Raw genomic sequence first — 13,173 nt, forward strand, 5'->3', positions numbered from 1 at the left:
AAATCATCATTCTAGAAGAAAATTTCAAATGGCACTTAGAGGCTTTTGCATCTGAACTCTTCACATAAATATATATAGGTATGTTTTCACATTCTGGCCATCTGAATTTATGTCTTGTAATATAACAATTTTCTATCCATTCAGAGGTAGCATAGCCTACTTTAAATGTATTGAAATTAATAAGGCATCTTTGATTAAACTTTCAGTATCATTTGAGTATCTGTTTGCTATATATATATATATATATATATTTATATAGATAGATAGATAGATAGATAGATAGATAGGTAGATAGATAGATAGATAGATAGATAGATAGATAGATAGATAGATAGATAGATAGATAGATAGATAGATAGATAGATTGGCTTACCAGTACTTGCATTGCTCAAATACTACATATACTACAAATATCAAACTATCTTGTGCTCTGTGTGTGTGTGTGTGTGTGTGTGTGTGTGTGTGTGTGTGTGACAGTGTCCCCTGCTGCTGAGAGACTACGCCACATCCTCAGGGAGGAAGATGAGGCAACACCCACCCTCTTCACTGAGATGGACACACTGCAGCACGAGGGCGGAGAGATGGAGTGGAAAGAGTCGGCCAGGTGACACAAACATGATCACACAACACATAGGGCGCTTCTCATTCTTCACTTCCTTTCAGGGCTGTTAGCTCCACCCCTTAGGATACGATTGTCCAAATATGATCATCCTTGTTTATTTTAATTTTATTTAACCTTTATTTAACCAGGTTTTGTCTCATTGAGATATAACATCTCTTTTTCAAGAGAGACCTGGCCAAGATAGCAGAACAAATTAGATTACACAATCACAAAACAAACACAAAAGAGGCAAAGACAACTCAAGTACATGTCAATTTAAATAAAAGTGTCATTAATTAAAACATTTGCACGTGTGGATGGATTCATGTTCTATAGTTTTAACATAACCTTTAAAATCATTTAAGGGAATTAGACACTGTTTTCTGTAGATCATTCCAAGTAGAAGGTGCAAAACACATGAAAGCCTTTCTGAACAACTCTGTCCGGGCTTGAGGTACATTCAATGAAATAGTTTTCTGGGACCGTAAACCATAAGTGCTCTGTGTAAAAGAAAGAAATTCAGATATGTAACATGGAAGCCTGCCTGTAATGCCCTTATAAAAATATAAAGGTGAGTAAAGCAGAGAAGGCAAATTCACTGTGGAGTAAAGTGTACAGTGATGAGTGAGGAGTTTGCAATTAGAAATAAATCTTAAAGCTCCATGAAACACAGAATCTAACATCTGAAGATACTTTGATGGTGCATTCATATACAACAGATCACCATAATCAATAATAGAGAGGAATGTGGCATCGACTAGCCTTTTTCTAGCAGAAAAGGGAAAACAAGATTTGTTCCTAAAGAAAAAACCTAGCTTCAATTTCAACTTTTTTACTAGATTTTATATATGAAGCTTAAAAGAAAGGTGATCATTAATTAAAAATCCTAAATATTTATAAGATGAAACTACCTCAATTGTTTTACCCTGATCAGTAACAATATTTAGGTCTAACTCATTTTTCCTCGTTATGAGGGACCCCCATCTTAAAATTGAAATAATTTGAAAAATGTATATTATAAATCTAAAATTAATTGACGGTAAAATTAGTTACATTATTATAATTTTTTCAACCCAATATAGGAATGTGTAGCTAAATGTTAGTTGAAAAAACAAAACAATGACTAACTGGTAACACTTTACAATAAGGTCCCATTAGTTAACATGAACTAACAATTAAAAAGACGTCCGGCGCATTTAATAATCTTAATTTCAAGATTTACTAATTCATTAAATCAGTTCTATTATTTCATATCACCAGAGCTAACATGAACTAACAATAAACAGTTGTATTTTGATGAACACATTTTTACAAAGATTAGTAAATTCTGTAACAAATGTATTGCTCATTGTAAGTTAATGTTAGTAAATGCATTAACTGTGATGGGACCTTATTGTAAAATGTTTCCAACTAACTTTTTAAAGGGATTTATTGATCATGTTGCAATGATTTCCAGCCATTTAATTTACAAAACCTCAAAGTGTTTCATCCATCTGTTCGTACTGGGGAAGAAAAGTGTGTTGTCAAGTGAAGTAATGTTGTGTCTTCTGTGTGTTGCATCAGGTGGGTTAAGTTTGAGGAGAAGGTGGAGGAGGGTGGAGAGAGGTGGAGCAAACCGCATGTGTCCACGCTGTCTCTGCACAGCCTGTTCGAGCTGCGCACCTGCCTGCAGACGGGCTGCATCATGCTGGACCTGGAGGGATACTCTCTGCCACAGATAGTGGGTCAGTACATAAAGAGCCAAGAACAGAACCACCTCTAATCTGGGACGACAGAACTCCAGTTTGAACACACGTCATTCACAAAGTTTTACATTTTCTACTTATTTACTTTTATATTATATTCTTTTTTTTTTAAGAAATGTATACTTTTATTCAGCAAGGATGCTTTAAATTGATCAAAAGTGATGGCAAAGACATTTATACGGAAGCCCTGAACCGCAACCTAAAAAAAAAAAAGTCAGTAAAAAAAAAAAAAAAATCTGTAAAAAAAAAAAAATCTGTAAAAAAAAAAAAAAAAATCTAGCATTTCGAGATTAAAGTCGAAATGTTTCGAGATTAAAGTCGAAATGTTTCGAGATTAAAGTCGAAATGTTTCGAGATTAAAGTCGAAACATTGTGCATTCATAACAGTGCGCGTCCACTGGCTCAGAGCGTGCGCGTGAAGTCGAACTGCCATGGATAAACACAAAATAGTAGCTTTTTACTTTTATCTGAATTACTTATCTTACTTTATCGTTATAAAATATAATGCGCCAGAATAGACTTTAGCCTATAGGAAAACCAACACGGAAAACACTTTTCAGACTGGATGGAGAAATCCAGCTTTATGAATGAATGAATGAATGAATAGGGCATTTATATAGCGCTTTCATATATGCCTACACTCAAAGTGCTTTACAATCATATCAGAGAATCTCTCCTCAACCATAAAGTGGTTATTAAATCTTAGGAAATCACAGGATCCGGCCAAATGATTGGATACAGAATGATGCACTTAAAATGTATCCAGAGCGTATTTACGTTGAAGAGGGAGACCGAACAGTTACTGTTGTGTTCTCGACCCAGATAGTGTTGACTAGACGAGCATGAAAACACCTCAGAAACACTGCCACTAGCACGTGTGACGTGTGTAGAATTTTGTTAAAAGCCCAGATAAAAGTAAAAAGCTACTATTTTGGGTTTATCCATGGCAGTTTGACTTCACACACACACGCGCGCGCTCTGAGCCAGTGGACGCGCACTGTTATGAATGCACAATGTTTCGACTTTAATCTCGAAACATTTCGACTTTAATCTCGAAACATTTCGACTTTAATCTCGAAACATTTCGACTTTAATCTCGAAACATTTCGACTTTAATCTCGAAACATTCCGACTTTAATCTCGAAACATTTCGACTTTAATCTCGAAACATTTCGACTTTAATCTCGAAATGCTAGATTTTTTTTTTTTTTTTTTACAGATTTTTTTTTTTATAGATTTTTTTTTTTTACTGACTTTTTTTTTTTTTTTAGGTTGCGGTTCAGGGCTTCCGTACATTTATAATGTTACAAAAGATTTTAATTTACTGGAAAATATGAAGCAGCACAACTTTTAAAATTGATAATAATCAGAAATGTTTCTTGAGCAGCAAATCATCATATTAGAATGATTTCTGAAGGATCATGTGACACTGAAGACTGGAGTAATGATGCTGAAAATTCAGTTTTCATCACAGGAATAAATTACAATTATAATGTATTCGTATAGAAAACAGTTCTTTTAAATTTAAAATAATATTTCACAATATTACTGCTTTTACTGTATTTTGATCAAATAAATGCATCATTTGAGAGAAAAGAGACTTCTTAAAAAATCTCAGCTAATTATTAATTTTGCTATAAATAGGAGTGCAGTACTTTCATATTTTACCACATTTAAATACAGAATTCCACATTTTTTCCATTAAAATTAGTGCAGATAAAAATTCAACAATTATAGCATGCAGTAGTCAAATTTATATTGCTCAATATTGCTCTTTTAGGATATTTCATAGGATATAAGGAAAATTTTAATTTAAATTATTGACTTTGTGACCACAGTCAGTCTCTAGTTTCCGTCGCTAATGCACCTCTTGATGCCAGGGGAGTGAGGTTTACCCGCACAGCTCTTACTAGCTTGCCATGGTTACATATGGATATACACAGTTCATATACAATGAAGAAAGCAGCTCAGATCATTTGGTTTTTGGTTTTTGATAAGAAATGTTCATATTTAGATCTCTTTGATTGCAGATTATGCCATGTTAGCAAATCTGAGCAGTTTGAGACATTGTTGAGAACTAGAGGAGACAGAGTGAGATTACTGGAGTCTCAAAAAAGAAAACATTTGAGAAGAAGCAGCCCTTCATATGCTTTATATACTCTCATCGCTGTATATAAATTCACACCACACGATTTTAAAACGTCGGATTTTAAAACTTGCTCTCTGTGAAATCAGTGTTCAAGTTGTTGAGCTGTTCACACCACACAACACAACGTGATTGATCTGCGACAGAAGGTAACGCACTACACGAGTTGACAACTAATCTGTCACCCAACGATATTATCTTGTCTATAAACCAAGTTTTGTCACGAAAAATCACGCAATAAAACAAACCGGAAATGACGCGAAACAGCACGTGCGCCCTTACCCAGCGAAAAAGACAAAGAACACAACACGTGAATATGGACGTCAGACAGAAATTAGTGGTGCACACTGTTTGCGCGATGATTTGGTCTGAGAAAAAAAAAAACGCAAAAAAAGAAAAAATAAGATTTACCCGGTGACCTCAACCCATGCCTTGCTCTGATTGGCTGTAGCATGAGATCACGTGAGGTTGAGTCGTGCGACAGCTCTGGATACTTAGCATGCTAGATATTTTTCTGGGCTAGGTGACGCGTCTGCAAGGCGTCTTTGATGCATTGTTGGCTTTCATACTAACAGATTGGCGAGCGTTCATCGCTTTAGGAAAAAGAGTTAAGACCTCGTTTCCCTGCTTGTGATTTAAAGGGTAACTAAACCCCTGGTCAGAGCCTGACTCCACCCACTGGCAATATTTGAAAAATGCTGAAAAAGTGAGCAGACCCCAGAGGAGATAGAGGGGACGAAATAGATGCTAAAACACTCTATCCTGATCGTTTTCAATACTCGCAATTCCAACTCCTGGCTGGTTTTGACGAAGCTGCCAGGGGCGTAGCTCGTGCCAAGAGCGTGGTGAGCTGAAACCTGCGTACGTCACGAAGAACCGCTAACATCCAATTTGAAAATTCAACTGCAGTAGCCACCGTTCAACCTGAAGAGGGCAGCACTAGGACGTTTTTACGCTGTATATTGTAGAAATAGAACACTTTATAAACAAATGTCAAAAAAGTTACTCGAATCTTTAAAGAGTAACTAAACACTTAACCAACTTTTTTTAGTGAATGATCTGTAAGAATGGATCTTTATTAATACCAGTCATTGATTTGAGTAACTTTTTTGACATTTGTTTATAAAGTGTTCTATTTCTACAATATATGGTGTAAAAACGTCTTAGTGCTGCCCTCTTCAGGTTGAACGGTGGCTACTGCAGTTGAATTTTCCTATTGGATGTTTGCGGTAGTACGTGACACAGCGGTTGTTGGTGACGTAGGCAAGTTCCATACAAAGAGATGCGTCTCAGGTACACGCCCCCCTCCGCTGGGCTCTGCCCACTTTTCCAGCATTTTTCAAATATTGCCAGTGGGTGGAGTCAGGCTCTGACCAGGGGTTTAGTTACCCTTTAAATATGGATTTGATTGCATTTGTGTGTGTTTTTCTCTCTTTCACAGATGACATCATTGAGAAGCTGGTGCAGGAGGGTCTTATAGCTCCAGAGATCCGTGAGAAGGTCAGTTTCGTCCTCTTGCGGAAGCACCGTCACCAGACCAAGAAGCCGATCCACCGCTCTCTGGCTGACCTCGGAAAATCCAGCCCCTCGAGTAAGAGTCCGCTATGTAACCTGCCCCACACTCAGTGATATTCCCAGAATCCCCTGTCTCTCTCTCTCTCTGACACTTGCAGATTCAAATCATTTCCAATAAACTTATTTTTCTTAAAGTGCCCCTATTATGCTATTTTTATGTTGAGTCTCCTACAACAGGTTTACATGCATCAAATGTCAAAAAACACTTTAATTTTCTCATGATATACATTGTACATCACCTCATTTCTCAAAGAGTCTGAAAACGACTCGTTTGAAGATTCAGTCTCTCTTAAGCCCAATTTATACTTCTGTGTCGAACTCACGCCATAGCTACGCCATAGGCAGTGTGTAGCGTGCGCACTAGGAATGGGCATTTTTCAAAAATATTGCATTCGAATATTCAGGCTCATAAAAATCGAATATTCGAATATTCGTTTATTTAAATAAAAAAAAACGAAAAAGACGTTATTTTAAGTTTATCTTTTTTTTTACGTTTTTGTCACCATTTCTGAACAAGCTTACAGTTAGGCAATATGCACAACAAGCTTACAATATATGTTAAAGTTTTCTTTTAGCTGAAAAGATAACAGTAGGCCTATGTGTAAACAATAGATGTAAAAAACAAAAGCATTAATAAAAGCATTTTCATCGGTGCGAACGATAAAAAAAGCCTAATAAAGCAGATTGCGCCAGATATCGTACAGAACGTACACACACTTAAGTCAGGATATGATTATCGTGTTTATATTGTTTCACGTTTATATTCAGAAAACAATAATATCCACATGCAGGGGCGCTGCCAGCACTTTATGCTCGAGTGAAGAACGGCGCTGCGCTGACAGACGCTTCAGAGACACAAAGATAACGGCGTTTCTATCAGCACTTCGCGATTTCTGTTCATAAACCGGATTCCCTCAACGAAACTTAAAGGAAGTATATGTCTCAAAATCATTTTGCAATTAGATAAGTTATCATCTCTGATAACAGCTGCGCTTACCTGCAGTCGTGATGCAGTGATGGACAGCTGTCTTTCCTCATTCCACTGTTTGGATTTCATGTGATTTCTCGTGGTGAAGATATTATAACTCAGATTAATTAATTAATTTGATCAAAAGTAATTCCATTTAGTAAGATCATTTTCAAGTAATTCCAAACTTCGTGAGGCAGACGACAAAATTATGTGATCAAATACAGACAACTTGTTAACACACTCCACAGCGCCATCCAGTGCATTTAATTATAACTGCGAGTCAGTGCTTAGGATTTATCATGGACAGCAAAGCAACGTAGTAAAATTCAAATAGTATTTTATTTTTCGAATAATAATTACAGATCGAATATTCGAAAATTCGAATATCCGTGCACACCCCTAGCGCGCACCCTGACATGCACCTCTCCAAAAATGTAACAACGCGGCAATTCAACGCATGTAATTGCGCGTCAACACGGACAACGACGCAGAAGAATAAATGAAAATCAACGCGTAGTCTATAGCGTAGAGGCTCCGCCGGAGGTCTGACACAGAAGTATAAATCAGCCTTAAGCCCCGCCTTTCCGAGAGCTATCCTGCTCTGATTGGTCAGGTGGCCACGGTCAAAGTTGATGTTTTTTCACGGGCAGCCAATGAAGAGCATAGGCTGACATTATGCTAATTTTTTACATTGTTGTGTAGGTTTGTAACAGGAAGTGAGACTGGAATTACTGACGACTCGTTTCGGCGGTTCAGAATCGATTCTTTCTTTTAGGAAAATAAAACTTTATTTGTCGTGCACTTTGATCTTTACAACTTCGCAGACCTTTTACTTTTTATAAACAGCTTTATCACACACTGCATGAAAGGTAATACCTGAAAAAGCATAATAAGGGCACTTTAATTTCTTGAGTTTCCACTTTATTCTTTTACCTGTCCTGCCATCTTTATCATGTCTTTCTCTGTGTCTGATCTCGGGTCTGTATCAGACCGCAGTCCGAGCCCGATCCCGAGTCCTCGCTCTGGGTCGGGTTTCCATCGATCCACTGAGGACCTGCGAGCTCGTCAGAGCGGCGGCCTAAGCAAACTGCGTGAGTCTGAGCTTCTGGTTCTTCTCCCTTCCATTGATTTATCTACAACCTCTTCCAGATCTAAGTTCACTCTGGCATCCCTTAAGATGAACTCTTGGTTTCCTAATAAGCTTTTCTACTGTCTCAAGTTCCGTTACCCTATATCACCAACACCCATCAAAATGCATGACCCTGCAAACTGCTGTCAGTGTGAACATCCACTGACTTACTGTGTGTAGTTGCAACATTTCTCAAGTATGCAATGGTGCATTTCTGCCATTGTTCTGAGGATTAGAGATTATTAGAAAGGTCTTGACTTTGGGTTTTCCATTCCTGTTTGTCACGATTTGTTTCTGTACTCTGGGTACTTTAGGCCAGAAAAACAACAATATTTTTCTTGTCTTTTAAAGAAAGGGTTCCAAAAAGCACATAATTAGTAAAAAGTTTGGAATAATTACGAATTTTTTTATGTTTTTGAAAGAAGTCTCACCACGGCTGCAGTTATATTGTGAAATATTTATTATAAATATATACAAACTTTATTAAATAGCTCTTTTTTATCCACTGTTTTTAAAGGGATAGTTCACTTTGAAATTATTTTTTTGGTATGTTTTAGCTTACCTCAAAGGAATCCGAGATGTGGTTGTCTTTGTTTCCACAGTATTTTCAATTTTGATATTTTTAGGTCAAACCGTTCTTGTCTGTCAGTCATATAATGGAGGTCTATGGTCACCACCTCAAAGAGCATGCACAGAGAAGTCCAAATTAAACATGATTTAATGACTCGTAAATGTAAGTACACATTGATGGCCTAAGACACGAAACGAGCGTTTTTTGTGAGAAACGAACAGTATTTATATCATTGCCGCTGGCGCTTGTGCAGAGAGAGACGCCCTCGCCCTCAGATCACGTGGACTGGCTGTAGTTACAAGAGGTAAAAACGATATAAATTCTGTTCGTTTTCTCACACAAACCGCTCGTTTCGTGTCTTAGGCCATCAATGTGGACTTACATTCACGAGTCATTAAATCACGTTTAATTTGGACTTCTCTGTGCATGCTCTTTGAGGTGGTGACCATAGACCTCCATTATATGACTGACAGACAAGAACGGTTTGACCTAAAAATATCAAAATTGAAACTACCGCGGAAACAAAGACACCTACATCTTGGATGCCCTTGAGGTAAGCTAAAACATACCAAAAATTAATTTCAAAGTGAACTATCTCTTTAACCTTGATAATAAGAAGAAATGTTTTGCCATCCCAGGAATAAATCACATTTTAAAATATATTCAAATTTTAATTATTCAAATTGTTGTTTTTGATCAAACAAATAAAGCATTGGTGAGCATAAGAGACTCCTTTTATAAACAATAAAAAAATCTTAATTAATTCATTAAGTGTCTTTTAAACATGAAGCAGCACATATTTTGCAGTCATTTGTAAAACAAAGCCTGGTTGTATAATAGGCCCAGTTTTTTCACATGGACATCCCTATTTCTAAGCAAAATATCGACTGTTCCGAAACTTTCCAAGGGAACGTGACTTTTAAAAGTTTAAAATGGACTATCCATGAACATTATAATCATAAAGTAACATGCTATATTATCAAAGTATCTAAAAACTTTTTTTGGTACACCACAATGTCCCATTGTTTTTGCTTGCAAAATAATGTGTGATAAATGTGTTGTTATATGTATTTGGCATCCATTTGACACTGAAATCATAATATTATTTTAACATTATTTATATATTTTATCTGTTTCATCTGTGCTTCTCAGATCCTTCTCAGTGCCGCAGCATGAATGATATATCCGTCACACCCAGCACTGACCAGGTACAACAGTTTTCCATGAGTATTCCTAACATTGTCAGATTTATTTTCACATGAACATATAAAAATACATAGAAAATTTACTTTTTGAGGCGACCGATATGAGCCATAATTAAGTGCTATTAAGGGGATAATGTCCATATAAAGCTGGGTTGACACTATGATTTTGGCCATCTGAGACAAACGTTAAGAATCCTAAACGATTCCTCGGATCTTAAACAAATATCTGGAGTCTTTGATCACTAGTTTGACATGTTCACAGACAGCCGATTAATGACCATTGCGATTAAATTTTACCTCAGATGAAATTCTGGCTAGGGCTGTTACCACCTTTGTCAAGTCCAAGACCAGGCCTAGTCGAGTCCAAGTCAAGACCGAGTCCAAAAAGGTTTGATTCCGAGTCAAGACCGAGTCCAGGACAGGAAAAAAAGTCTATGCATGACATTATCAAGACAGTAATTTTGGGTTATTATTTGTTGATCCAAAAGCAAAAGTGTCACAACACCCAGGATTTTTAAGTAGTAGCTAGTAAGATAGTAACTATAGTAACAGCATGAGAATACGCGCTCTGCTGTAGTGAGCACTTGGTCGGTTAATTTTGGCATTTTCTAAGGGTTTTCATTACCCTAATATGCTAGTAATAAATGAACACACATACAAAAATGTTTTTCGTTCTGTGGGCGTCCTGAGAATATTTCTGTTCGTCCTAAACACATTTTCTATTGTCAATTTAAAACTGAAGAAAACATCACCGATGTCATATAACATTAACGTTAACCAAATGAACCACCTTTAACGCAAATATGACACACACACCCACACAGCTAGCTACTACCACCATACATAATCGAACTTCAATCAATCAATCAATCAAATTTCCTGATGACCTGATGACACAGTTATTAAGACAACAATAAACAACCCGATCTCACGAGAATTCGTACAAATTTTACGAAGTGGCTAATTCGTAACAATTCGTACGACCTCACTCGTACGAATTATTACGTTTTTGCTAAATTGTACATATTTTACGAATTGGCCAATTCATATGAATTCGTACGAATGACCTACCCCTGACACGGCCCCTAAACCTACCCATCACGTGGGTTTGGACAAATCGTACGAGTGAGGTCGTATGAATTAGCCACGTTTTAATCACTCATACAAATTTGTACGAATTGGTCATGAGATAGAATAGCAATAACCACCTTCACCTCTACCTTCACCATTCCTTTTTCAAGACAAGCCATGATCAAAATTAATGCTAGAGACTGTTTATGTTTGCTATCCTGCATGTAATGCAGTCAGTAGCCATGTTTCCATCGACACGTTTTTATCCGAATTAAGTGATATCGAATGAAAAATGCCTTATGGAAACAGTAAAATTCGAGGAAATTTCATGAAAATCGACTCAAATGAAATGCGTTCGGTCTCATCGGATTTTCTCTTGATCGAAATACGGCTAATGCGATAAAAGCTGATGGAAACGTTATTTGCCGAATAAATAATGAATTGCGATTAAGTTTTATGCCCTTTTATGGTTGCAACACGTCAGAAGACGAGTTCATTTCCGGCCAGTCTGTTTGCGTACACATGGCGGATGTCAACAAAGACAGATGTAAGTGGACAAAGCAAAAAGATGCTTCAACCAAAGGGTTTCCGTGAACCACGATCTCCCAGAACTGATGGAGCGCTGTCGTTCCCACACCACAGTCACCTCCGCTGTCGTCGGGCATACGTGCATCGACATCATCATAGCAATGTTTATAGCGTCGCTGTTTTCTTAGGTTAGTTTTGCTTGTTTTTACGTGGCTTGGTTGAATTGTAATGTAGAATGTGGTCTGTTTTTTCTAGTTAACAGACTGCGGCGCTGCTAGTATAACACACCGTTGCCATGGACGCAGTTCAGAGACGCAACAGACCATTTTCTTTAGCAGAAGCAATACTCGTTTTTAAAACAATAAACACGTTTTTAAGTCAATATTTTATGTAATTATTTATTTATTTATTTGGTTGATTTAGATGTAATAAGCAGGATAATATATAGCGAGGCGGTTATAGCAAATACTACAACCAACAACCGCCTCGCATACATTATCCCATTCATATGTCGCTATCAGCTGGCACATAAGCATTATTAGCCATATTAGTTTGTCTAACAAAACTTTGTTCGCAAAAGTTTGCTTGAATGTTGTTCGATTCAGTGCGAAAATAAATGGAAACACCTCAAAATGTCTCAAATCAATTCGATATACCAATTTGATCGCAAAACAGCACGTGACGTCATTACGTACAGGTTTTTATTCGCTTTAAAGCCGTTTGATGGAAACACACTTTCACCAGCTTTATCCGCATGAGTTTTTTAACCGAATTTCAGATAAGTGGATGGAAACATGGCTATTGATGATGTAAAACCCAGGACGACTTCTTGCGTGCGTCCGTTATTACCGTTTCTTGACTGCTGTGCAGTCTGACATCAATAACATCTGAGATCTTACAGTGTGACATGGCTTACAGCGGGATCATGTTCGTGCAGTCTGACATCAATAACATCTGAGATCTTACAGTGTGACATGGCTTACAGCGGGATCATGTTCGTGCAGTCTGACCGGCAACAGTCGTACAGGACTATTGTAAATCATACAGTGTGCACCCGGCTTAACAAGTGCTGCCAGCCCTCATTAGTCTTTTATAATATTTTCTTTCATTTGATCCTTGGTTTTGTGGTGCAAAAAAACAAAACAAAACGAAAACAATGAAGCACAATTATGAAATGCATAATAAAGCTCTTATTTTTGCCAAAGTATTTTGAGGCGAACGCTGTCGGCTCACTAGACTTCAAAGTTGGCCAATTCTGAGTCCACTTTAATGAGTTTCTCTGCTTATAATGACACCCACAGCTGACTTTCATGTGGTCACTGCCCTCAATATGTTTTATTTAGGGCCTACGGGAGCATGCTGGGTTTGAAAGTCAAGGGACCCAGGAATTATGGGGGATAGATGTCAAACGCATTTATTCAGGCATTACAAAGCTCTTTTGATTGATTACTTTACAAGTTTAGATGCAGAAGCCCCAAAATAAATGTAGACACTTGATCCACCTTTAAAAATGTATGAATGTCATTGCAACGTATGATTGATTTTTCAAGAAAGATAGCACAAGCACACTCGTCAAGAAAAACCTTTCATAAAAGACGTTTATTAGGTTTGAAATGAGAGGAACCAACTTTA

General features: G+C 37.2%; 1 protein-coding gene across 7 annotated transcripts in view; it reads left to right on the top strand.

The window, feature by feature from the left end:
- The window catches only part of slc4a5b (solute carrier family 4 member 5b), a 56,476-nt gene that overhangs the window by 18,450 nt on the left and 24,853 nt on the right, over window positions 1–13,173 (top strand). For 4 of the 7 annotated variants that reach the window (XM_039677004.2, XM_039677006.2, XM_089126534.1 and 1 more), the window contains 5 exons: window positions 478–604; window positions 2,165–2,325; window positions 5,934–6,083; window positions 8,027–8,128; window positions 9,890–9,945. In XM_039677004.2, coding sequence (XP_039532938.2) covers window positions 478–604; window positions 2,165–2,325; window positions 5,934–6,083; window positions 8,027–8,128; window positions 9,890–9,945 — 596 coding nt within the window. The remainder of the gene's footprint in view (window positions 1–477; window positions 605–2,164; window positions 2,326–5,933; window positions 6,084–8,026; window positions 8,129–9,889; window positions 9,946–13,173) is intronic. The other 3 variants (XM_089126533.1, XM_089126535.1, XM_039677014.2) reach the window with 1 other exon arrangement.

Source organism: Pimephales promelas, chromosome 23 (genome assembly GCF_988280905.1).
Source record: "Pimephales promelas chromosome 23, fPimPro1.hap1.1, whole genome shotgun sequence".
NCBI lineage: Eukaryota > Metazoa > Chordata > Actinopteri > Cypriniformes > Leuciscidae > Pimephales > Pimephales promelas.